Source organism: Physcomitrium patens, chromosome 16 (assembly GCF_059467195.1).
Source record: "Physcomitrium patens ecotype Gransden chromosome 16, ASM5946719v1, whole genome shotgun sequence".
NCBI classification, from domain to species: Eukaryota; Viridiplantae; Streptophyta; class Bryopsida; order Funariales; family Funariaceae; genus Physcomitrium; species Physcomitrium patens.
The window spans coordinates 16,047,292-16,072,729 of record NC_143425.1 but is presented as its reverse complement, the minus strand read 5'-3'; the positions used below and the strand labels follow the sequence as shown (position 1 = coordinate 16,072,729).

The 25,438-nt window shown below is 45.3% G+C and overlaps 5 protein-coding genes and 1 pseudogene across 12 annotated transcripts; 2 read left to right on the top strand and 4 right to left on the bottom strand.

Moving 5' to 3' along the window:
- Positions 1-64: 64 nt before the first annotated feature.
- On the bottom strand, positions 65-3,691 carry LOC112293301 (glucan endo-1,3-beta-glucosidase 6). Its single transcript, XM_024542558.3, has 4 exons — positions 3,446-3,691; positions 1,697-3,288; positions 739-1,433; positions 65-580 (listed from the first exon to the last, which is right to left on the bottom strand). Exons 2-4 carry the CDS (start codon positions 2,062-2,064, stop codon positions 114-116), a joined length of 1,530 nt encoding a protein of 509 aa, XP_024398326.1. The 5' UTR covers positions 2,065-3,288; positions 3,446-3,691; the 3' UTR covers positions 65-113.
- Positions 3,692-5,039: 1,348 nt separating this feature from the next.
- Positions 5,040-9,019, bottom strand: LOC112293300 (glutamyl-tRNA(Gln) amidotransferase subunit A, chloroplastic/mitochondrial). The gene is made up of 10 exons (XM_024542556.3): positions 8,411-9,019; positions 7,962-8,273; positions 7,446-7,625; positions 7,198-7,292; positions 6,878-6,953; positions 6,619-6,696; positions 6,333-6,426; positions 5,723-5,772; positions 5,371-5,484; positions 5,040-5,208 (listed from the first exon to the last, which is right to left on the bottom strand). Exons 1-10 carry the CDS (start codon positions 9,008-9,010, stop codon positions 5,125-5,127), a joined length of 1,683 nt encoding a protein of 560 aa, XP_024398324.1. The 5' UTR covers positions 9,011-9,019; the 3' UTR covers positions 5,040-5,124.
- A 767-nt stretch (positions 9,020-9,786) lies between these two features.
- On the bottom strand, positions 9,787-14,532 carry LOC112293304 (wee1-like protein kinase). 5 transcript variants are annotated; one of them, XM_073539456.2, is made up of 11 exons: positions 13,588-14,532; positions 12,925-13,112; positions 12,550-12,607; positions 12,354-12,420; positions 12,091-12,210; positions 11,866-11,936; positions 11,614-11,723; positions 11,367-11,407; positions 10,934-11,088; positions 10,411-10,764; positions 9,787-10,239 (listed from the first exon to the last, which is right to left on the bottom strand). In XM_073539456.2, the coding sequence occupies exons 1-11, from the start codon at positions 13,714-13,716 to the stop codon at positions 10,111-10,113; spliced, it is 1,422 nt and encodes a 473-aa protein (XP_073395557.1). In that variant the 5' UTR covers positions 13,717-14,532; the 3' UTR covers positions 9,787-10,110. The 5 variants fall into 5 exon arrangements, with proteins under 5 accessions (XP_073395557.1, XP_024398332.1, XP_024398335.1 ...); XM_024542564.3 differs by having other exon boundaries at positions 13,541-14,497; XM_024542567.3 differs by having other exon boundaries at positions 14,288-14,474.
- Positions 14,441-20,190, top strand: LOC112293303 (F-box/LRR-repeat protein 10). 3 transcript variants are annotated; one of them, XM_090243516.1, is made up of 3 exons: positions 14,441-14,920; positions 15,107-15,267; positions 15,776-20,190. In XM_090243516.1, the coding sequence occupies exon 3, from the start codon at positions 18,080-18,082 to the stop codon at positions 19,937-19,939; it is 1,860 nt and encodes a 619-aa protein (XP_090099642.1). In that variant the 5' UTR covers positions 14,441-14,920; positions 15,107-15,267; positions 15,776-18,079; the 3' UTR covers positions 19,940-20,190. The 3 variants fall into 3 exon arrangements, with proteins under 3 accessions (XP_090099642.1, XP_024398328.1, XP_090099643.1); XM_024542560.3 differs by having other exon boundaries at positions 15,398-20,190; XM_090243517.1 differs by having other exon boundaries at positions 14,900-15,267.
- Positions 20,191-20,713: 523 nt separating this feature from the next.
- Positions 20,714-22,758, bottom strand: LOC112293305 (uncharacterized). Its single transcript, XM_024542568.3, has 2 exons — positions 21,566-22,758; positions 20,714-21,374 (listed from the first exon to the last, which is right to left on the bottom strand). The coding sequence occupies exons 1-2, from the start codon at positions 22,230-22,232 to the stop codon at positions 21,061-21,063; spliced, it is 981 nt and encodes a 326-aa protein (XP_024398336.1). The 5' UTR covers positions 22,233-22,758; the 3' UTR covers positions 20,714-21,060.
- A 1,146-nt stretch (positions 22,759-23,904) lies between these two features.
- Positions 23,905-24,971, top strand: LOC112293210 (small ribosomal subunit protein uS4z-like; annotated as a pseudogene). Its single transcript, XR_016497831.1, has 3 exons — positions 23,905-23,993; positions 24,218-24,572; positions 24,787-24,971. The product of XR_016497831.1 is annotated as a small ribosomal subunit protein uS4z-like (transcript).
- The last annotated feature ends 467 nt before the right edge of the window (positions 24,972-25,438 follow it).

Here is a 25,438-nt window from a genome sequence, read left to right as displayed (position 1 = left end):
AGTACAACACTTGCCAAAAATGGACAGAAAAAATCCAACAACTGCACACATCGCTCTAACCAGAGAAAGAGAAAAAGTGAAAGACCAATTCTTCACCAAACCCTAGGTTGCTCTTATGGAAAAAGAAGTAATTGACTACAATTGTAGATGATTGTGCTTAAGAAGGTCAATAAATATTGCCAATTGACCGTTAACGACGCACCGCTACGTGAACTCGAGCTCTCGGGAGGTGCGATGGCCTGTGAGTTACCCGGCCTCACACCTATGAGAAATTTGCAAGTTCCTACGCTTGGATCGGTGTTGACTACCTGTGCTAAACTTTGAAAATCACAGGCGGCTTGGAGTTGGTTGTTGAATTGATAGTAATTGTTGAAGGCAAACGAAGCATTTTGATGGAGGGTAAGACCGCTGCATGATCCTCCGTAAAACAGAGGTGTGCAATCCGCACGAGCGCATGCATAGTCCAGGTTGGCAGGCAGCAATGACAAGTCCGCAGTGGTCTTCAACACGCACCATTGATGCGGGTAGTAAGGGACGTTCTTCGATCCCACGAGCGACGTCTGCCTGCCAGTCACACCACCTGCAGTGGAATACCAACAAATCCAAAATTCAAAAACCCTTGGGTAACTTCAATGGATGGGATTGACCATCCAAGACGACCCGTTCAAATGTTTTCTCCAGAGTTTCCAACTTCGAGCGCTCTGGATCAAAGGACGCACGCGGAAGAGCTCGACATACCTGTCAGGTCAAGAGGATACTTGATAGTTCCGTCGAAGTTGAAGATACCCCAGTGTCGTTCAAAGTTTCCGGGAAGAGTGCTCTTGGCATTCTCGTCCAGCAGACCGAATAGGTAAGCTTCCAATTTGCCAGGGCGAAGGGGCGTTCCGACACCGCTCTCCAGGTGATTCACCAGCTGTTGATTGAATTTCTGCGCCAATCCTATGTTTGCATAATTGGCACCATCAGTTGGCCAGCCAATCTCTCCCACGATGACAGCCATGTTGGGATATCCCGCGTTGTTCAATGCACCCACAACCCCGTCGAAACCTGCGTCGAACACGTTGGTGTAGACCCTAGTCCCGTCGACGATAGGGGTGGCGAATCCTGAGAAGAATGCGAAGTCGATGGGAAAATTGGCCTGGAGAACCAGATTGAGAAAGGGATACAAATTAACCACGAACGGCGAATTGGTGCTTTTCAACGCCGCAGCGATACCCAACATAACTGGTGCGAGGTCGGCTCGGAATGTTTGCTGGGAAGGATACGGATTGTCGCTCAAAATATCTGCATTGCAAGGAACCACTGCCTTCACTGTGTCCACAAGACCAGCTGCCGCGAGTGCCGCTTGCACATTTTTCAGAGCTGGGAGAGTAGCGTCTATATATCTGCCGTTGTAGCCGTTCAAGAAGGGCTCGTTTCCTACTGCGACATATCTGCAACAAATTGATCAATTCCCAAAATCAGTGAAATGCACCAACATCTCCAAACTCAAATTGAGCTCCACTTGCTACTCATTCTTGCATTCGACGTTCATTTTGATCCCTACAGCAGCTGTGGCAGTGAAGACTATTGAAGATTAGTTGAGAGAGAACGCAACTAAGCCTAGCATCTGACACGAATTGCTAGAATTAAGCTCTGGCTTCTCGATTCGGATAAGAAAGGAATAAAACAGACTAAGTTTGTGAGAAGACACTACTTTATATTGACTCCGCCAGTGCCGAGGTGCGAGGTAACGTTCGCCTTCACCCAAGCGGCTGCCGCGTCTGGGCTCGCTGCCATGGACGCAAGCATTTCGTTCGTAATCGCAATCATAACCTCTAGGTTTGTTCCGCGCATGGATTCAATTACATCCGAATTTGCATCGAACAGCTTCACTTTAACAAAGTTGTTATCCTTGAGCATCTGCACCACGATATCGTTCGAAAGCGGGTCGCTTGAGATCGTCCCCCAGTTCACTCCAACGTCAGCAACCGCCATTTCCATTTGCCATCCCACTAAACATAGTGCAACTACTGCCACACTACTTGTAAATACCTGGCGACTCTGCATCCGATGGCCCGCCATCGAAGCCACTGTAACAGATCCCAATCTTTCGAGATCTTTACAACTTCCGGAGAAGCTCTTGGAAGGAGAAATCTAGCTCCCCACACAGCCTGTATTCTGCTCGAATGTTCACAAAGTCTTCTGCACACCGCATCTTGCCAAAACTACGCACATCACATCCTCCCCTGTCCCTGTGTTCCCCACCTCCTAGTCCGATTCCGTAATACACGAGCCCTATCGCGCCACAGGAATCTAAATAAGTCACGAACCTCCCCGAAGTTCTCGAAACACAAATATTTGATTCGGCACCAATCCACCCATCTTCTAATCAACCGAATCCCACGTCGAAACAGATCATTCACCCCTGTTGCAACCCACTAGCTAAGCAGCAGCAATCAACTGAAAGTCGAAACCGTCCAAGTTATCGAAGCAGCCTTACGAGCAAAACGGTGGAACAGTAAACACTCTTGGATATGCGTGGATCAGTGGAAGAGCTCAGAGGAATGAATTGGGACTAATCTAACTTTCGGTGTGATCAATGCAGGAGTGTTGTGAATGTTGCGGTGGGGTGATGCTTCTGTGTCGCTGCTCTGCGCCGGAGCAGCACACAGCTCAAGCCAGGGGGGACTGCTCTGCTTTTATGTTGTCAAAATGCGATAGATGTGTGTGGGAATGGCCTATTTGCGGTGCGACCCATTTGGTAGCTGGGTGTGGTCGGCAGGTCCCGCCTTCAGCTGCTTGTCAGCGGGCCACCGGGCTGGGTCCCGGCACCCCTCTATCATTCTCCGCTCTACCGATCTCGTCTTCCCACATCAATCAATCTGTCTAGCTGGGGCGACTTCCGCCTCCTTTTTTCCTAGCCAGTTCTTACTCTACGCACCCCAGTCTACTTCTCGTGAAATCACAGTGCACCTTCGCGCAACATCCCAGCCCCTGCCTATATTCAATTCATATTTCCTGCACGAGGTGAACATGAGTGCGAGAATCTCGTATCATTTTGCGCACCCTGGGTCATCGCTCCAGCCGCTGTTGTTCATTTCCCTCCACTGACGAACTTAATATCCCACTTCAAATTATATATATATATATATATATATATATATAAACCGCGGCAAGCATCGCTGGTGTGCATACGAAAGTGAGAGAGAGTTGGGAATGTCCATTCCAGACGGTCGTTTGAACGCCCACTAAAAAAATCTCAAGAGATTGTCGAAAAATAGACAGGTTGAACCAGTCTTCAGGGCTCTGTCGACGCACGGATAAAAGCAACCGAATTAGAATAGTCGCCGGCGAAAGCTTTCTCATACGAACCTTTCGCCTTCCGTTTATTCCAAAAACAACAATAACATAAAACAAAAACCATAGAAATAAAATAAAGTAAAATAAGAGAAGATCCAATCACCTTCCGCTAGGGGCTTCCAAAGGAATACAAATCTTTATAAGGTCACAACTGCAGTTGTTGGGCTCCGCGAGCATATTCCTGAAGTAGTAGGTACGTAGAGAATCGGAAGAAAAAAAATATCAAATATGTACGCAGCAATGTTCGGATGATTTGGAAAGGCACCGCAGAACTCACAGGGGATGAAGGTCCGTAAGGAGAATCCGGCCCTAATTGGACGATGGGTACGTGTTACACGGACAATCTGATGGTGGGCTGAAGAAAGTAATTACGGTGCCAACTTTTCCCGATAGCAGAGTGATGAAAGCTCCAAGGGCCTTGCATGCATGGCCCCTGGGTCGCTTTCATCCCGGTTAGAGAGTCCAAGGGCTGTTGTTCCCTCCAGCCACGATCGGAGGATTGGCGTAACCGAAAAAGGGTTTGTCAAGTTGGCTTCACCTGGCTGCATTCGATGGAATCGAAGGCAGTTGAATGACTTCCGGAGACGGAGTGGTCGGTTTTGTACCAAAAAACGGGATTCAGCTCCGACTCATTCCAAGTCCTGACTCCCTGTCGACTCTACCTTCAGAAGCACGATTACCGTTGATGGGAAGCGCGTATTGAAGTGAGCGCGTCCCATGTGGGTCGAGGGCCTCGCTGAGAGGGCGGGCGGGCCACGCCGCAGATAAATGGGGTGAGTAGAGTAGCCAGCACTGGCCCTGAAACCATTCCTGTAATGAACTAACTGTTTCGGAGAAGGAGTCCACCTGCTGGAAGGCCGCATCCGATGCCGTTGTTCCTGCAAACATAGACCCCATTTATTCTCTTAAGTGTTTATTGCACCTTTCTTAGCAACAAGGAGCAAAAAATCCCTCGAAAATTGCATTGAAAGGGATTCCAGGTGAGAACTCTAGTATTCTGTTTCCGCGGTGTTCGCCGCATGATGTGAGTGATTCGATCTTTTGCCTCATACCAATTTGAGGTCTAGCTACAGAAAGTTGGTAGTTCCTTTAATCGAAATGTATCCTTACAGGATTATTAAACGAGACCTGAGACACGGCGATGTCATAGTTTGACGAGTTTGTCGGGTGATCATTTGAGCTCATCTTGTGTGGAAGAGTCTGATTTGACGCAGTTATGAGACAGGAGACAAGAGTCCTGTCCAATCGCTGTGAAGGCGGATAGGAAAGTGCCTACTACTGCTGTTCGAGCGCACCCACAAGAAACAAACCGAATTGCGTCACCTGGCAGATGTTACAGAAAGGGCTGCGCTGACTTTGCCTTCTGGTATGAAAGTAGTCGTCCACCGTCTCCTCCAAGTTATTGAAAATGGATTGAAAGTGGGCTATCCGAAAGCATGGTGATCGTCGGAAAATAAACGCGAAACCAGTTCACTAAGAAGTTGAAACGAGCTGCAGCAAAATTGACGAATCTGATGCTAGATGGAGGGCGCCCCAAACAGCTAAAGCTACAATTACAAGCAAGAAGTCTAGATTACAGGATGGAAACTTCACTTGAAGTCGGTTAACGGAGCTCTAATGTGACGACGGGGGACTGGCCTCAACGTCAATAAGAACCGAAACCCAAGGCGGCCCAAAATTCGCATGCGAAACACAAGTGAGTGGACTGAAATTGTTGATAGATGAATTACAATGTGGCGTAAACTAACCCCAGAAGAATTGCTCCTATGATTCTAAGTACGCTTATTGCTTTCCTAACAGTGTTGGAGCGCTGAAGCACGTCGGCAGCGTTTGCTCGAATATGTGTCCAAGTCGCAATAAGTTGTCCTGAAACACAAACAATCACTTGCAAGGATGACAAGACTGCCAAGTTTCCACCATTTCAGCCCCTCGAAAATAATGAAATCATATTAGTCAATTTCCGTGACCTAAAGAAAAGATGTTAGCCTAGAAAATCAGACTTTCAGAAAACAGTGATAAAAAATTTACCTCTCCAAATGCTGGACCAATCATCTGAAGGCCAACAGGCAGACCACATGTTCCACCCTTGGCAAGGCCACATGGAACCACAAGAGCAGGTAGTCCAGCAAGGTTCACATTTACCTGTTCAATACAAAAATTGTTAATGTTTTTTTATCATGATATATTAAGTGAAAATAAATTCTAGCTCTTGATGTCTCTTGTTCAAGGTAAGATACACAAGCCATTTTATACATGACTCGTCTCTGTTCATAGAAAAAAAAAGCCTGAGAAGATAACCATCGAATTCTGAGGCCGTTATTGCTTATCAGTAAGTTCTACGCACAACACGTGGTGACCTAAGGTTGGTAATGCTCCTTACCGTCATCAAATCCCCAACGTACATGGCCAAAGGGTCATTCATCTTCTCATCTGCAAAGAGATTTGTAAAGATTGATTAGCACCTCTGCAGCAGTTTCAAGTGTATCTGCCATGAGTTAGGCGTTTTGATATCGTACCTTGGGGTCAGAGTTGACGAATAAAAACTCTTTGAATGCTTTGTCCAAATACAATAGGGGTTTACAAGGTGAAATGAGAAAGTTGAGGAATATCTGGAAAATTTGATATCTGCTGGAATTTTGTTCTAAAGAAGAAACAAGCAAGGGCATAGTACGTGGTGGTGTAATACAAGCTTTAAGCACAAACCATAATCATGTATACTCTAATTTCAACGTTCACTGCATTGAGACCCTCGATGATAACAATCACATATGTGTTAGTGTGATAATTTTGGGGTCGTATTAAGTTGGCTGTGAAACATATACCTACTCAAGTGTTCCCAAAATGTGAAAAATGTCACATTAAAAAAATGTGAAATTAAGCAAGTTCGAGTCAATACCTGGTGCAAGAACTCAGAGCATGTAAATGTATATACAAATAGACATCCTATTCTTTGTTGAAATGAAAAAGATTGAGCAGCAAAATGTTCATACCTATCTTGTACGCAGGTGTAGGCGCCACTGGTGAAATAAGTAGGTCAACTTCTTGGAGGGCATTTTTGAAGTCCTGTTGAATTACTGTGCGCACCTGATCCATCCCAATCGACGAGCAGAAGCATTCAGAAGGATCGATGGTTGAGAAATATTTCACCAGCCTCGTAAATGTGCAGAAGGTTCAGTAAGGTAAATGTAGTGGCGAGCTAGCATGGAGACAACTGCATTGATTTCCTTCAATTAAATAACACGTTGAACTGGCTTAATCCATGGTCAACGTCCTAACCTGTTGGGCTTTCTTGTAAAAGGCATCATAATAGCCCGCTGACAAAGCATAAGTTCCCATCAGAATCCGCCGCTTCACCTGTAAAATATTTCGAAAGAAATCACTCAATGTTAAAAATATATATATATATATATATATATATCGACTGATAAGTACCCTAGGGAAGCATGAACAGAAGCGACTTTCTTCAACACATGGTACACTGTGAGGAGTCACATGAAAAGAACATCATCAACAATTTCTTCAGACCTACTCTCACCTCGGAACCAAATCCCTGCGCACGAGAATTGCCATACATAGACATAACTTCTTCACCATGAGCGCGTGGCCCATACCTGTTCGACCCACGACACAAGGTCAGTAAGCAGGGGAATACAGCGATAAATCGCAGGTAAATGTCATGACCAAGGTATGCACTCCAATGAGCTGCAAACGAATCACTAAAACAGTTCACAGTGTAGTGGTCTTTCGAATTCGCATGACAGAACAAACAACTCCCTCGATAACAAATAAGGTCGCACACGATTCACTTCGCATGCTTGAGACGTGTTGACTTTAGGTTGTACGTGAGTGGGATACCTGACACCATCATAGCGGGCAAGGTTCGAAGAAGCTTCTGACGTTGCCAACACATAATACGCTGGAAGACCTAGTGAAAAGTTGGGCATTGCCACCTAAGATCCGCATTACAACAGTTACAATGAGCTTTCTACTTAAAGAAGCGTTTTTTTTCAACAGGCAAGGTAATAGAAACTGAAACAATCAGAAGTTGGGAAATCTTCTGATGGATTTTTCTTATGAAGCAAGAATGCATAAACCACTCCTACCTCTCGCACAGATGCACCAAGGCTCTCCAGATGCGCTGCAGCTTGTCGAATAGCAGACACAACATCCTCATCTACACCGTCACCAACAGTCTCAGTGATGATACCAAATCTAATGCCAGCTAACGGTCTGCTATCAAGATTATCAACTGGAAGTAGTTTGGATGTATAGTCTGGCACTCCCTGCATTACACATCACAATATTCTGAGCAATTCATGATGAAGCGATAATCCATGAGCGTCATTATCTCAATCCGAACAGTGGTTGCTGCTTCTATCTCAGTATAAAAGAGGAACAATAGTTGCTACTTCTATGTCAATAAGTGATGAATCGCTCGGTGGTGACAAATTAGCAGCCGGGGGACAATAAGACAGTGCATAAGACTCCTCAAGTGGTCCACACAAACGCAAATTTTTAGCAGGAGCAGCCATGGCTTCTCTGTTCGAAGTTGACCCCTAAATCCTAAACCCTGTCTCGAGCACTGAACCAGATGATGAAGTCATACAGGAATTAGTCACCTGCGGGCTACATGTGGAGTCGTTCTTGTCAGCCCCAGCAATTGCCTCCAGAAGAATCGCAGCGTCCATCACCGAGTTTCCAAAGCATCCCACCACATCAAGTGAGGAAGCATAAGCCATCAAACCAAACCTAGAAACACGACCATACGAAGGCTTAAGTCCAACAACCCCACAGAAGCTTGCAGGCTGCCGAATGCTGCCCCCCGTGTCACTTCCAAGCGCCCCTGCACACTGGCCAGCTGCCACTGCCGCAGCCGAGCCGCCTGAAGAGCCTCCTGGAACTCTTGATAAATCCCAAGGATTGGAAGTCACCTACAAGACGAGGAACCCTCACATTACTTCATGCCAAATTATGTAATCAAGAACATAAGGTCTTCGTAGATGTTATGTGACAATTCCTCAGCTTAAGAGCGAATTTCAGAATAAAAATGGCAGGGTTAGCACTTTACCTGATACGCAGAGCCTTCGGTGGAGCTCCCCATTCCAAACTCATCCATGTTAGTCTTCCCCACCAGAATTGCCCCCGACGACCGCAATTTGGCAACAGCGGTCGCGTCATAGGGAGGACAATAACCTCGCAATATCTGCGACCCTCCAGTACTGGGCATATCCCGAGTACACAGGTTATCCTTCACTCCTAGTGGCACTCCCGCCAAAGGCCCAACCTCCCCGCCCTCCGCAATCCTCCTATCCAATTCCTGTGCATCCTGCAGAGCCTTCTCCGACACATGCAAGAAGCTTCGCACATGCGGCTCCCGCTCCTTTAGCTTCTCAAGGTATGTCTCCGTAATCTCCACAGCGCTCTTCTCCCCTGTCACTAAACTTTCTCGGATTTTCCGTATCACCGAAACGGGACTTTGTCGCGAGGCCAACGAAGATTCGCTCATAGTCGTGGAGGCAGCGGTCGAGCATTGCACTCGACTGGAGCCATTCCGCAGCTTCGCGTGAAGTACAATGGGCAAATTCGAGGTGTACAAAACTTGCGAGTGCTGGGCTCCATAGACTGGGCTTCCCACCTTGCGAGCTAACACTGGGCATGACTGCAACATTGTGATTGAAACAAGAAAATTCAAATCGACAGAATGAAAACTGGATTTATCCCAATTATCCGACACTGGAACGGAGCTTGTAACAACGACCTCCAGTTCGCTGCTAAACCCGAGCCCCGCCGATTACTGGTCACAGTCCCAAAACCAAAGCTCGCAAGCTCGTGTCCGATTCGGCGTGATCCTCAGGGACAGGCCCCACAATGAACGAACCTCGGATGACGTTATATCAGGCAGCATTCGTGTACTGTTCTTCATCTACGAAAGAAATTTCTGATGGTTCAAGGTGGCTTGAAAATTTAGGGGGCTTGGATTCCTTCTCCTCACAGTGGTCTTTGTAACTTCCCATGAACCCCACGATCAAAGTGTTGCAGACTTTTCCCTTCCACTACAAGTGCAAGTTTTCATGTCCAATTAGCACAGAAGAAGATGAAAACTGAATTTACCGAAAGTTAGATAGAGACCCTATACATAAGCAAACTGGAACAGAAGGGAATTTTTTCCCAATTTTGGTCTTCCGACGGAAAACAACCTTTCTAAAAACTTTCGTAACAGGGAGTCGCTAATCGTGTCGAGATGACAAGAATCCGAATACATTCGAGGCAGGATGAATCTAACAGCTAGAAACAAGATTGCTCGGATTGTGGATGAAACAATCCACAAAGTGCGCATAGTCTGAATGTTTTGCAAGAGAAAATGGAAAAAACTCTTTGGGGCCAACTTACAGCACGTGTCCAAGAAGCATCGAAATCAAATCTGAAATTAAGAGAAGGAAAGAGTAAGAAAAAGAGGAAAGAAAAATATCTTCTTGAGCAGCCATGATTTTCCAGAAATTACGAATATGAAGTCCAACACAAGAGGTGTCGTGAGGTGCACCTCGCTGTGTACACACTTGCATGATGGAGACCTTGATTACCCTTGGCTCCAAAGTCCTACGATATTAAGTTCTATGTAACAAGGTCAACCTATTGCGCTAATGTGCAAGACCCAAAAAATTAACTAACTGCTGAATTTGAATCAGTTTCTATCGACAAAGCTGCACAGTTGAAGGGCTAAAGATAGTAGCCAGTAACTCGTTTCCGCAATTTACAAGCAGCAGAATTTTACAAGGACTTCTCAGTAACCTCCAGTGCGTCCAAAGAAGAGACCCGAGCAAGGCCACGATGAAAAACAGAATGATTCAAGAGCTCGGCTGCTGATGGTCTTGCGCTGGCGTCCGGATTCAAAAGAGCCTACAACAACAGGACTGCTCAGGCATATGGAAACTCAATGCATGACATCAACTTAGGACCTCCGTTATCCTAATTATTTGACAAATATCTAGTCGAGTTTGCTAGTACACAATAGTACATAAAACCTGAGGTGAGAAGGGTACAAAAACAGAATAGAATTTATAGAATTACCTTGAATATGTTTTGAAGTGTTAAGGAGTACCCGGGTAGCAGACTCAGCTTCCCTTCCCTCAAGCTTTGGAACTGTGCCCCAGAAGTGGGAAGGGGTAAACCCCTTGCCAGTTCATAAATAGTTGCGCCAAGTGAAAACATGTCAACCTTAGTGAGTTGACTGTGGTCGTCATTCAGAATTTCCAAAGGCATATATCTCGCATCCCCCTCCTCAATTTCCATACTTCCATCTGCTCGAACTGCACGTCCAAAGTCTCCAAGCTTGTAGACACCATTTAGTACGTATATGTTATCCGGTTTAACATCCAAGTGGACTAATCCCTTCGAGTGAATGGCAGATAGCGCACTTGCCATCTGGAACGACAGAAAAAAAATCCGATCCAGACGAAGGGTCAAACTCAAAACAAGTGAACTAAAAATCATCTCACGTCTTCAGAGGATATCCTGTCGACATCATGGAAAGACTCTAAAGTGGCATGCCCACTGAAAGTCTAGTAGGCGTAGGAACAAAACTTAGCTTTACCTGTCGCATGATCTCTAGTAATGAGGTTTCCTTAGAAACATTAGGGTCGGCATCTCGAAGCTGCGTTAGGTTGGATTCGCAAAGCTCCGTTTGAATGTAGCAATACTCATCCTCAAACCAAGCTGTGTAATATCTGACCACGTTCTCATGAAACCCTGCACGACAATCAACAATCAAGGGGACGAGACATGACACTTACGGAGATTCTGTTGAGGCACAAAGTAACAGGTTTCATATTTAATCAAATATGACGGAAAGCTACTGGCTGTTCCCAAAAGATTTAAATCATTACTAATACTAGTAATGCTTACCGTTGCACAATATTCGTCATCCAGTTCAACAGGAGGCTGAAAGATTATGCTGCAACACTCTTGCAAATGACACTGACCAAAAATAAATAAAAAATCAGGGACAAGTTTAAGCCTGAACTCACCTACAGCTGCAAGAGCTTGCACCTCTGTCAGAGCTTGTCTTCTGCACGAAACAGGAATGGGAGTGACCTTACTGAGGCATTGTTCTTTGGAATAGTACGATGAAATTCACTATGAAGATTTTGGTCGTTACAAAAAAAAAAAAAAACTATCTTCAAGCTTCTGAGCAGACAGAGGAACCTGGGACCTCACCCTAAAATGAAAAACAGTCAACTTGACAAAGAACTGTCAGGGGAAAGGGAGTGGGACCTCTCAACGGTCGATCGCAGTGAATGTCGAGACCGTTTTATAGCATACATGCAACCATCGATTCTTTTTAAAACTTTAAACACACGACTGAAGTTACCATGCCCAATCTCCTGCAATTTGATAAAAGCAAAGAATTAGCATTATGTGTGATGATGATGATGACAACATGGTGTAAAACACGACACGGAGCCAACAAAGATTGATCAGAATAAAAGATCGCAATTGGCCTCAGAGGGATATCAGGGATCATACCCGAATCTCATGAAAATCGTGTCGATATATAGAAATAAATGTTTGCTCCCATTCATCTTCTGTTATTTTGGCTACAAAAGGAAGATTTGAAATGGTTCGTAAATTCGTAATTGTCATGTAATCCAAGCGTAATTCACATCTAATTACAAATGTATATTCATCTACAAGACAAATAATGCTCATCAAAGCACCTTGTACGATGAAACTTTTCACACGGTTTTTCACCTGATGTAATCATCTTCTGTGGCAAGTTTGTATCCTCTAACAAGAAGGGATTCTGAATAGACACTGGAGATTGCCTCCGCATGTTCTCATCCCGCCAACTTGGTTTTGTATGAACAGTATCTGAGCAGCGACCGAGAGAACATGGAAGTTTATGAGTAATATGTGCTCATAGCAAGGACGATGAAAAGGACGATAATCGACACAGAGAGCTTGGTAAAAAGCCACCCAACTTAACCCACGTAGCGAGTGTATTTGTGGCATACCATGTTTGAGCCTTTTGTTTCGCACTGGTGTCAACGCACGCGGCGAGCGTAAACCAGTGGAGTTTTCCTGTATAGCAAAACAGTTTGACAATTATCTCATGCTAAGCAATAAACATTCTGCTACCACAACTGGAAAAGGGAAGGAAATTAAAACAAAATAAAATAACCCCAAGCCTTTCCATATTCTAGCGATCACCTTATTATCCAAATTGGTAGAGAATTGTTGTTCCACGGGAGTGATGAAATCTGGTGTGCTGCGCATTCAAACAGATAATGACAACGTGGGGTCGGTAATATTGCAACCATAAAACTTCCTCATTACAGTTTCAGCTATCTGGTACACGTTATCTTGAAGTCTCAGAGTTCAATATAGATAATGTAGAAATAGTTCAGTACCGCAGAGCAAAAAACGAAGTAAAAGTAAACAAGCAGTATTTCGGAATGTAGGGGAAAACTACAAACGGCAAAAATAAGCAAAGCAATCGTGAATCGGTGCACTAGAACTACAGATACACAAAATTGTAGGCATGGTCCATTCAAGGCGACAAGCCAGGTTGAAGGGAAATGTCACCAGAGGAAATCCAGGGAGGGGTTCTCCGGGTCAGCCAGGTTTACAGTCCCCACGTCAAATTTGTCTGCCGACTCCTCCTCGCTATGGCTGAGAAGCAGAGGTGATTGCAGACACACTTGGCTGAGCTGCTGACTTAAATCTATCTCATCACCATAGTCCATTGGTGCACTTGCATCAAGCATCTTTTCCTAAAAGGACAGGGCAAGAAGCAAATCAATTCTCACATTTGTTTGCCATCACATGCTGAACCTTGAAAAGCATTAACACTCAAAAATACTGCTCATGTCGTTTCATTAAGAACTACGCGTCGTCTTCGAATGCTAATGAAAGAACATGATCAGGCTCAATTACTATGGCGTGTCTAGAGTTCGATGAAAAGTGAGGGTAATAGAGAATTCCAAAGGGAACGCTTTCAAAAGTGTGTGAACCATCAGATCACACACACACACACATTAAAAATTTCAGTGTCCGAATTTTGTACGCCATTCGCTAATGCCCAGATAATGCGAAGCCATCACAAACTATTTGATGTAAGAAATTGACTTGAACTCACAGAATTGTGTTGATAGATATGATGTAGACGAAGATAATCAAACAAGAGATCTGACTTGCTTACGCTCTCAGCCCCACACGAATTTCAGCAAGGCTCGCAGGTTTATTTACAGATGCTACAGCCTGCCAGGACTGGTCTCCCCCCTTGACGTAGAGAGTATCGATCCAAACGCACAGATTGCAACCCACATTCGAAGCGAGTATACACTCAACAACATAAGGACGACCTCTCCTCGGCATAAGCTTCACGGCGCGTAGAGCCAAGGTTGCGAATGGCTAAATGGCTGCACTAGAACAGTGTCCCTCCCGCCTCTGTAAAATTGTTTCTGTCTTCAACAAGAAGTTATAATCAACTGCTGCCCTCGAATCCTTGCAACTTCTCGCCTGTGACTAATATTAGCATCTCAAACGAAAACCTTTAGACTTTCCTCCCTCTCTCGCTCGCTCGATCCGATTGCTCTCGGCGTTCGAGCTCCCAATTCAAATGCAAACAACACGATACACCCCAATCGCCTCTGAGCTTGCAGTGACCCAAGTTGTAAGCCTGGCATACGCATTCCTCCGCATCTCACAGCCGTTCTAAGCTTGAACGATACGTGTCTAAAAGCCGAAGCTGCATTTCACCCATTGAAATTGCACCGCACTCCTCACCCAACCCTAAACATATGACAGAGGACGAATTACGAATTCACCGCAACAACATCAGGATTGAGACAAACACAACACAACCAGACCCGCCCTAGGATCTGATGATTGTATTCAATGCAGGACCCGAATGGCGGCTCTCGAAATGCTCGCCGCGGTTCCCCACCCGTTCCCACCGATGACTTCTCGTTCCAAATCGTTCTCCGTCTGAGCACTCTCATCGGAAGCTGGGAGCCAAGCGGAGAAGAGATTCGCAGCCGTTTGCGACGCTGAGATTAAAAGCGCCGAAGAAACAACTTCAAGTTTATCATTGATTCGTGCTGCACCGGAGAAAGCTGCCGAGTGAGTGAAACGCCGTTTATGGAAGCAGGGTGGGAGTATTTTTGGATTGTTGACTGCAATTGGGGCCTCACGCTTTTGACCAAAGCTCCGTGACGAAGGGGGGCATCAGATGGTCGTGTAACCTTGCCGAATAAATTCCCGTAATCCGAATGCAGTATTGTTTTTAAGAGGATAAGCTCAGAGACCGAACGGAGAGTAGGATACGGATCGGGCATGAGGAGGGGCCGGTCTTGTCTGGTCTGGTATACGGCCATGGGGTTCGGAGCACATGTGTACGCTACACGCTGCTGCCGGACCCACTCCCTTAAATTTAGAGCTCGTATTTTTCTGAGGCCAGCTTTCTCGGTTTAGGAAATTGGGTTTCTCTCTTGAAGGTGTGAGCACCGTGTGTCTCTTCTTATGAGCCGCTGTTTCGCAGGGTGTGGGAATTCTTTTCCCAGCGACGTCGCGTGGTGCGGTAGGGTTTAGCGATCTCAATTTTGTGGCGTTTCGCTGTGTCGTTGAAAGGGGAATTAAACATTTGGAGCGACGTTCGGTGTTTCTGTGACCTATTTGCTGGCCAAGGTTGGAATGTTTGATAGATCTGCTCATTTTGGTTCTGTTCGTGATAGAGTTGCTTCTCGTGTGTGTGATGTTTTGGCAGTGAGTTGGGGGAACCTGGTGTTGCGAGGGTGGGAACTGTTTGAAATTTATCTTCGAATTGTGATCGAGAGGAGGCAATTGAAGTCGGGATCAGAGAGACGTGGATGGGACGGGGATAGAGACCTGCGTCTGTTGCAACTGCTTCGGATTCCTAGACATATGGTGAGTGCTTGCCCCTACAATGCTAGCATCTGTTTCGTAAGTAGGAGGAGGTAGACGAGGTCCAAATCCAGCAGTTGAGGAGTTGCATGCTTCAACCTCGCGCAAGCTTGGCTTACTGGTTGTGCTTCAGCTGTGTGCACTATAGCAAGAAGCTCGGAGATGGCCACACGAGAACCACCATCACGATTTGGTGGCTATTGTGAGTTCAAGGTGGATCCTGTCTCCACTGGGAACGGCGAGGCAACTTCCAGCAGCAACGATGCGTTGCATCTCGGACGGCAGCAGTCCTTGCTACTGCTGCTACCCTTGGAGTTGAGGATTGAGATTTTTTCACGGTTGGATGCACACAGTGTTATCAAATTGCAAAGCGTTTGCAAAGATCTTCGCGATGTTTCACGCCAGCTTCGGTTATTTCCAATTGAGAGTCTAACTTCATCAAAAGACGCATCACACACTTTTGCTCCCGTGGCTTTCCTTGTTGCTAAAGGGGAGAAGTGGATATGGGCAGGTTACGATCCGACGGCCAAGTTCTGGAAATGGCTGCCATCTTTCTCGGCTCTTCTCGTGGCAACCGATCACCCTGACACGGTGCTGGCAGCATCGGACGGACTGCTCTGCGCTTCCTCGGAAGGACTCATCTGCGCTCTGGTAAGAGGGACGATCTTCCCGGTGACGGTCTGCAATCCTTTAACCAAAGAACATAGGCGACTGCCGCCCTTGACGAAACCCCGGTGCCCCGACCTCCTCTATATTCTACGAGACACCAAAACACCCAACAGGTACAGGATTATCGCTTCGGGAGGGTACTCTTTGGTCGCGGGGGAGTACACCATCATCCGAAAAACCGAGTGTTACGACTCGGCCACGAATTCTTGGACTGAGACGAGCAATTCCCCCCAGGGGCTACGATTGCAACGCTACCAAAATGGCGTCTATTCCAACGGATTCCTCTACTGCTTGGCGCGTGGGCCGCAACTCGACAATTTGTTACTGGCATACCATGTGGACAGCGGGACGTGGGTTAGGAACCTAAGCTGCGAGTTTCTCCGCAACTACGACGCATGGGGCGGCCCGATGAACGCCCAGTTTGTGACATGCAATACCGCTGTTTACTACTATGAGGAATTTCACATCCAGGGAACTCGCCTTAAGGGCTTTACCATCGACGAGCTCGCCACGATCGAGGAGATCCTCCCGACCGGCGTTCTCGCGACTCTGGACGCTTGGAACAACCCCGAGCCCAGCGCGGAGAGGGACAAATTCTTCGAGGCTATGCTGGGCGCGTCCCGCAAGCAAGGCAAGCTGCGGCGTTTGCTGGTGGAGCATCGCCCGCTGTGCCAGTCGCGGGGCACGTGTGTGGCTCAAGGGCGCCACCAAGTCTGTGTCTATTACCCAAAAGAAGCTAAGGGCATGGTGTATAGCTTTCACGACAAGAGCAACCCACACAAGGAGCGGCTCCCGGAGATGAACCCCACAAGCCAGTACTTGAACGCCGACATGATGGAGCTCCCCGAAAGCCATTTGCAGCCATTGCCGTGCCCGTTTGAGCTCAGCTTCTCCGCTCTCGTGTGATTCCCACATCTCTCTCGCAATCTCGTGATCTCTTCTCACTTCTTTGCTCGTGTATCAAATCTCTTAGCTGCACCATCTTCTTCCCCGACTCATTGTTGTAAATAAATCTTATCACACCCGTGGCTGATCGAGAATCCTTCTAGTTCGCGGATGCCGAGAGCTTTCCTACATATCTCCAACGCTCCGTGAAAAAAAAAAAAAAAAAAAAAAAAAAAAAAACAGTCCTGTAGATGGTATGTCTCTTATCTTCTTGTTTGCCCAGTTAAACCTCGTAGCTCAAAATCTGACTCCACAAAAGAGTAGTTCCAGAGTTGTTACTACCATATCTCTACCGACAAATCATCATGTTAAGCATGTAGAATCTTTCTATTTCATTTCCCTTTTCCAATTGGGTTCCGTTCCTTTCCGAAATATTTTTATTGTTTTCCAAATGATTATTAATACTGAACTCTTAGCTAATAAATGATTTTGTACTACGTGGGTTTTTTAGACTCTGTTCCTAAGTAAGATGATAACGTCGAACAGTAAACGTAGGGGAGGAGCCTGCATTAATATCTCGGAATTTGTTGAGTTTGATAAGCATACAGTGCTGTGGTTCCCAGACAAAGGAATGTCCACAGGTGGCGACTCCGGCCAAAGATCATTCATCCAATTGACGTAGTTAGTTCGTCCGTAGATGTCATTCATTCAAACATCCATCCTGCGTGTGTGGGGGGCTCTTTTGTTAGACGACAAAGTTCTTCCATTCTCGCGTCCTCTTTCCGTGCCATTGTTGTTTTTGTGCTCCAGGACCTCACCTCTCGCCATGTTCTGACATCAATGTTCAGGAGGGCTGGTGGTATTTGAGTCGTTTCGTTGATTAACGTTTTCGAGTACTTCCTTAAACTTCTAGTTTGTGGATTGTGTTAGTTAGGGAGCGAGATTTTGAAATGTAATTCACGTCGTAAGCTGAGTGCATGAGGGTTTGGAGGTGATGCTGTGGCGAAGATGGGAGAGCATCGGGCGCAAGTTTTGAGATGGAGGCTGGTTTAGATAATGAATTTGTTTCAATTTCGGTTTTCTGACGTTTTTTTTTCTCGGAGGAGATGGTGGATGGAATTTGTGGTTAGGTCTTTGAAAACGACAGGAAGAGTGGTATTAGTAGGTGTGGTTGCGGAATCATTGTTGCCGGAGCAGCATCACGTGGTGCGGGGATCGTGATGTGCAATTGATTTTTCTTGGGCGGAAGAGGGAAGTGATTATGGCAGAGGATGCGGAGAGTGCCTTGGAGCTGCTACCGTGGTCTCTTTTGCAAGTCATTATTTCACGACTAGATGCGCCATCAATCTGCGCCGCTGCGGCATGTTGCCGTGCATTGCGCACCTGCGCAGAGTATGCTCTAACGCAACTTGGATCTATCGCACTTGTAGACATGCGAACGGAGCCTGCTGTAGTGGAGAGGCTACTGGCAGGGAACACTTGCTTGAGCAGCTTGTCATTGGATTGTTCTAGGATGGATGATGGCATAATCAACTCAATTACAAAGCCAGGGTTGCACACACTCTGCCTCTGGGGCTGCCATCAGTTTTCGGCGAAGCTCTTGTGCGGAATTGCCATGAGGTGTTCTCTGCTCAAGGTTTTGTTATTGGAGTTAGGTTGGCATGATGACAGGCAAGAAGTGAATAGCTTCAGCACTGCCCTCGAGATGATATTACAAAGATGTGGGAAATTGGAGTCGTTGACGGTGCGATCCGAGACCTCTTGCTTTGATTCAGGGGCGTATGCAGCCATACCACGCCTGGTTGCGTCGGGTTTGAATGCCCTTGAGATCGGGTACATAGCTGAGCGCGAAGCCAAACATGTTCTGAATCTAGATGAAGCTTTCCGCTTTGCGCCGCGAGCGAGCTATCCTTTCAACTCCTTAGAGAAGTTGGTCCTGGTATTGGATCGGATAACAGACTCTCTTGTGGGCCTGATTGCTTCAAGATTGCCCCTTCTCTTGGAATTGGAGTTACGTGATGGGCCTTCTGAAGAGCCTCTGCTAGCTTTTGACTTGACTAATTGGGGCATCCAGCAAATTGGATCATGTACAAAGCTCCAACGCCTTTCACTTGTTCGCAGTCAAGACTGGATGTTGAGCGTGTCCTTTAAGAGAGTAACTGACCTTGGTATCCTGCTTATGGCTGAGAGTTGTTCCAACCTGGAAAGCATTAAGTTTGGCGGGTTTTCTCGGATCACAGATACGGGATGTAGAGCTGTGCTCCACAGTTGCCTGAAGTTACATACTTTTGAGCTAAGCAACACTCCGCAACTAACAGACCTAGCTTTCCATGATCTTCCCGCGACTCCTTTAGGGTTAGAATGTGTTTCTCTCGCTTCGTGTGGGCTGCTCAGTGATTGCTCAATTCAGCATCTTGCATTTTGCACAAAGCTGAAGTCTCTGAATCTCAAAGGCTGCAAAAGCGTTGGAGATGGTAGTATGAAAGCCATAAGCTCTTTGTCAAAATTGGAAGTGCTGGCATTAAATGGCTGTGATGTAAGTGACTCTGGTCTATCCTTGCTGGGACTCGGAGTTGCGCCTCTTTCGTCAGTCTCCCTTCGAGGATGTCAGCGTGTGTCCGATGCTGGCATAGCGACGTTGTTGGCTGGCTCGCTGGCAAGTACATTGGTGTCGATAGATCTCTCTGCTATTCCGTCCCTCACCGACAATGCTATCATTGCGATCGTGCGATGCAGGATGTCCGTTCTACAGGAGCTGAGGCTGCGTGATTGTCATCTAATTGGCGACACTGCCGTGATTTCGTTGGCCTCGGCTGTTCTGAAGGACTTTGAAATTGGTTTCGGAGGAACATTGCAGCTGCTTGATCTTTGGAACTGTGACGGTGTAAGTTCTCTCTCCCTGGGGTGGCTTAAGAAACCCTATTTTCCAAGGTTGCGTTGGCTCGGCCTGCCAAAGAATCTAAAACTTGGCATCGTAGCTGCCCTGGTTGAAGCCCGTCCTTCCTTGCACGTATTCACTGATGGCGCTGAGCTGGGCCATATGTTTTCTGGTGAAACGGAAGTGATTGTGCGTGAGGAAGAAGATGAGCTTGAGAGGTGGATGAGGGACGTGAGTCCTTGAATTCGCCTTCATTGTTGGAACCTGCATTTGTTCGGTTCTTCGAAACCATGAAACATGATTAGCAAGGAGGTGCGAAATACTCGAGAAGTCGGCCGTAAAAGGACAGGGAAACGTGTAAGAATACTTCGCGGCCATGGAAAAAAGATTTTAATCTTTTACAAAGTACAAATTTGTATTAATTTTTCTCTGATTCTCATAAAAACACCCAAATAAAACTGAGGATTGTCAACCGATCCAGTGATTTGAGTTTACATCTCAATGATTTCTTTGTACGGTGTGAGGGGACTTATGACCAGCTTTTAAATCCGTCTATATTATTATTTTTTCTTCTTCTATATTTTTCCTTTGTGTAGTTACAGATTTGCTCATTCATTCTGACAACGATTTGGAATAATCCAAAATGAATCTCATCGTTATAAAGCTGCAGCATGAGCAGCACTGAATGTAGAAGTCGGTCAAGCAACACTTAGTAGTAACTATTATCGTCTGCGATATTTGGTCTAAATGATCATCAGTTACGTCATATTTTGTCCTAACACCCTGAGATGTAATTTGCTTTTTAGACAGAAGTAGCATAGGTCTGCACAGATGCACTTACAGAAGCGAGTATCAACTGCTTGCACATCAGGCATTTAAGAATAACGAGATTGAACTTAACGGTCTCGATATGCCAAGATGCAGGGGGCTACAAAACTCTTTACAGAGGGTATAAAATATATACTAATGTGAAAGCAAGTGCGAGTTTCCCTTCACGTAAGGATTTGAGAATAGTACTTCGACAACGTGGGAGTGTTTCATTTATGAAATAGACATACGCACAAAAACGTCACAAGTAGCCACTGACAAATCCAATTGAAATCCCCCATTGGGAGTTCACCACATAGGTCTCAATTCGCTTAAGCACCCAAGCAAGAGAAAAAACCATTACCTAAACAACAGTCAACTTGATAGTACTCAATTCTAATACAAACCACATAGTGGTATCATATGCACATCTATCAATTTGGCATCGAGATCCTCTATCTGCAGAACAATTCCCCAAGCAACACTACTTGCAGCTTCTATGTAACCACAATTACAATTGATGCATTCATGTTATCTTCCTTTATATATCTCTCCAATCATATAACCATAGTATGAAAGCCATTAGAGTCTGAGGACCGTCTAGGCGTTGGCTCTTCTAATTCCTCGTCTTCTTGGATAACATGAAATTGGTCAGCGTGCATGTAATGTGGAGAGATCCTAGAGGAGTCTTTCAGCTGCATTAGCTCCTTGGATTCACTGCCTTCAGAGTCACCGAGTGGTTGGTAGTGCTGAGGCAAGGTGTAAAGTTTACACATGATCGAGTATAGAGGCAGCAGAGAGATGAGAAGAAAAGCCAGGTGACAATTAAACTGAAGAGTTGCAATGGCTTGTCCTCTCATAAGGGTCATACCTGAAAATAGATAAACGATTATGCATGAAAATCCTCTCAAGTAGATACAGACTACCCGACACTGACCACAAAATCGAACTTATTTCCCATTCCAAGGGCGGATAAGAATATACAAAAAGTAGGCATTTTCAAAACACATGAGTATGTAAGGAACAGAGATAAGCGAAAAAAGCCAACGTTGGAAGACTCACCTTCACAAGCAACTGTGTAATCCCCTTCTCCTTCCTCCCTCAGCGTGCATCCCTGCGCTATCCACTTAGGGCTAAACAAGGACAGTGCAGTCTGAATGAACCACGTCCCTTGCAGCACAAGTCCCATGCTTCGGATCAAGGGAGGCAACACCGACTTGGGATACGCAATTTCAGCGACCGTAGAGCCAGCACAGACGCCAATGGGGACCAGTAAAAGGTAGTGATACTGGCCTTCCAAGCCCGCACTATCCCGTTGCAAGTAGAAAAGTAAAAACTCTTGGCCAAATGCAGAGAGAGCAATCAGACTGATGAGCTCCGGTGGAATCGGCAACACATTGGTATTATCCACAATTAGGGTTACAATAGCATAAAATAGAAAGTTGATTGCCACAACTAATCTCTGCGAATTCACGGATACGGCCACGGGATGCTTCAAGTCCCCTTCGCTGCTACCCACGACCACATCACATATCACGTGGGACAGCGCAAATATGAGTACCAGGTAAAGCTCCAGATCATGATACCAGCTCTTACGCCGTGATCCCCCATGCTGCATCGAGTATGAGCGCATGTTCCTCAACCTATAGGACTTCACCTGCTTGAAGCCTTGGAGCATACCCACGATTAGGAACCCCACCCCCGCAGCTGCCTGAGCCTCCCACCCCATGGCTGCAGATTCTTCCAATGCAGTTCTTCCACCACGCAACAACCTCTCTTCCTTTGCTCTCCCCTCGCCTTCTACCCAACTAACCCCACGGACTCAACCGTCCCCGACGATCCAACCCGTTCACCACAGCCTCTGAAACGGGCTATTGCGTGCTCTGCACATTCAATTCTCCGGCTCGGTCCATGCGCTCACCACGGAATGCATATTGAGTCTCCGCGGTAGACTTCAGAAAAAAATTCCCAGCACTAGGAGGAGGACAAGAAAACGAAACACCAGCTGGGGTCAGGTCCGCACACAAGATTAACGAAAAAGCTGAGTTCGGAGATCAAGCAAAGATTTCTAACCCAGAGCTCCGAGAATCCGCGCTCCGAACATTCCTCCGCGACCCACAACGCAAAGAGGAATTATCCAGGAACCGAAAAAACGACTCGTGAAAACGCTACTGTCGCTGGTAATCGAAGAACAACAAAACATCAAACATCAAAAGAAATCGGACAACAGCTACACTTCTGAAGAGGCTTCGGAAGCTCTCATTCGAGGAAATCGGCACATCACCCTCTTCATTGAAAGCTACACATTCTGTTTGGAAGCTCCTTCATCCATCACCACATTCTTCGATCCTGTCTGGTTGTGAAAAGATGAAAGTATGAGTATGAGAGTATAACAACAATAATCATCATATATACTCATATGTAGATATATATATATATATATATATAGAGAGAGAGAGAGAGAGAGAGAAGAATTGTCAAAGCTACAATCCTAATTGATATCACTATATCCCATGTCACTTCCTCTATACCCCCATATGACTCATAGACAACTAGTTAATAATAAGCCTCTTTCTTTCGCACCCTTTTTTTTTTTTTTTTTTTTTTTTCTTTTCTTTTCTTCTTTCTTTGTTGTAAGAAAGGGTAGTAGTTGGAAGGGAGACGGTGAATATTTTGTAAACAAACAAGCATTGAAATATTTTAAAAATATAAATAATATTTGCCTCAAAAAATATGTAAATTTCAAATTATATTTTTATTTATTATTTGGCTACCAAAAACACAAAAGCTTGTTTTTTTTATTCATTCCATTTTTTTCATCAATATTGGGATTTAATATTGGGTTGCCAAACATGCCCCAAGCATAAAAGTGCACTTTAAGCCAATTTGAGCAGTGTAGAAGTGACTTGAAGTGTAGCAATATCAATTAGGAATGTACTGTTAGCAATATTTTTCACTCTATATATATATATATATATATATATATTTCAGAAATCATAACTATCATCACAATCCATCAAAATAATTATAATAAAAAATTTAACATCAAATGTTTTCAGTCCACACTCATTTATTATTCCAAATTCAAACGATTTCAAGTCATCCTCCAGATATTCAAATTCATAAAACCACAATATTAAACCGAATACAAGAAAATCTAGTATTCAGTTGATTGAAACACACAAACATGGCAAAAATATGAGCAAAGTCTCATATCATTCAATAGAAGCGCCCTGCCTCATTGTGAACCATGCAACGCACGAAAAATAAAGTTCATTCATTTGTTGAAAAAACCTTAATGATCGTCAGATGATTTGACCCAATCTGACGGACCAGGATGGTCGAGGGTTTTAGGGTTTTGAACTCCCCAGAACAGACATTCAGAGCAAAGCTTGTTACTCTCTCTGTCTCAAGCTTGTGACTCTTTGACTCGCTCCAACTGCTCACATTAGCTTCACCGCAATGGTACATGTCGCGTCTTTCCGCAACTGTGAGTCATTTGAGCCGTAAGCTGGCAGCAATTTTTATTTTTCGTATTTTGTAACGTTGGACGATTTATGAAGCATAAAATACTTTGGTGTGGAGGTTGAGCACTTTTTTGTAGCGGAGTTGAAGGGAGGGAATGAATTAATCGCCTTTCGTGAGGAGGGGTCGGTTTGAGTGGAGGGTTGAGCGGTGAATTCGTGCTCATTACTCAACTTTTTGTGTACGCAGATGGGAAGACCTTCAAGAAGCCGCGGAGGCGATTTGAAAAGGAACGTCCAGATGCTGAATTGAAGCTCGTTGGAGAATATGGTCTCCGTAACAAGCGTGAGCTCTGGAGGGTTCAATACGCATTTAGCCGTATTCGCATCAATGCTCGTATGTTGCTCACTCTCGATGAGAAAACACCCGTCGTATTTTTGTAGGGGAGGCACTCCTACGACGCATGAATCGATATGGACTCTTGGATGAGAGCCAGTGCAAGCTGGATTATGTTCTCGCCCTTACTGTTGAGAACTTCTTGGAGCGACGATTGCAAACTCTTGTGTTCAAATCTGGCGTGGCCAAGTCCATCCATCATGCCCGTGTACTGATCAAGCAGAGGGGAGCTGTAAAGGAGTATGCCGAGTGACTTGATTGAGTGATCAATTTAGATACAAATGAGTGTCCTTCTGCAATTCAGTGGCATCGTGAGTAGCTTGTGGAAATTGTCTTTTTCGTTGCATCCGCGATGTTTTCAGGAATGGAATTCTCAAGGAACTATGAAGGCAATTCTAATCTTTTGTTCTTTGGTCTGACAGGGTTGGCAAGCAGATTGCGGTAGGGGCTTCTTTTCACGAGCGTTGAGAGAAGTGAAATATACTGTTTGGAACATGTGCACAACTTTAGTACTATTGTTCTGATTGTTACATTTGAAGTGACCATGCTGTACATCCTATGTATGTTGCGGTAGCTAATAACATTTTAGTTCTCATTCTTTCATGCACTTGAAACTATACTTCCAAGTCGTTATTCTTGTGTGGCATCGACCCACACTGAGCTTGCTACAACCTGACCTTTTGTCGACGACCTATGCTCGCCTGGGACCTTGATATTTCTTGTTAGTGCTAATGGATCTGTTGATCCACCTCATTCTCTCCGTCTTCCACCACCTTCGTAGCTCTTCCCGCGAAGAAAGTAGTGAGGTAGATCAGACATGCTTTGTAGATAGATTCCCAAAAAGTATGTTACAGTCTTGTTAAAATGCCTTCTTGATGATTTTGAGAAAGCTAGAACTTATTTTAGAAACTATAACTAAAAATAAAATCCCCTAGGCTTGCTGGGTTCGTCCTGACTTTCGGTTTATTCATACCGCAAGTTAATTTACAAAAAAACGTGTTTTCAAAACGGACTCTGAACTTCTTATCTGGTTGATAACTCTTGTCTAAAACATGGAGAGATTCACCTGATTAA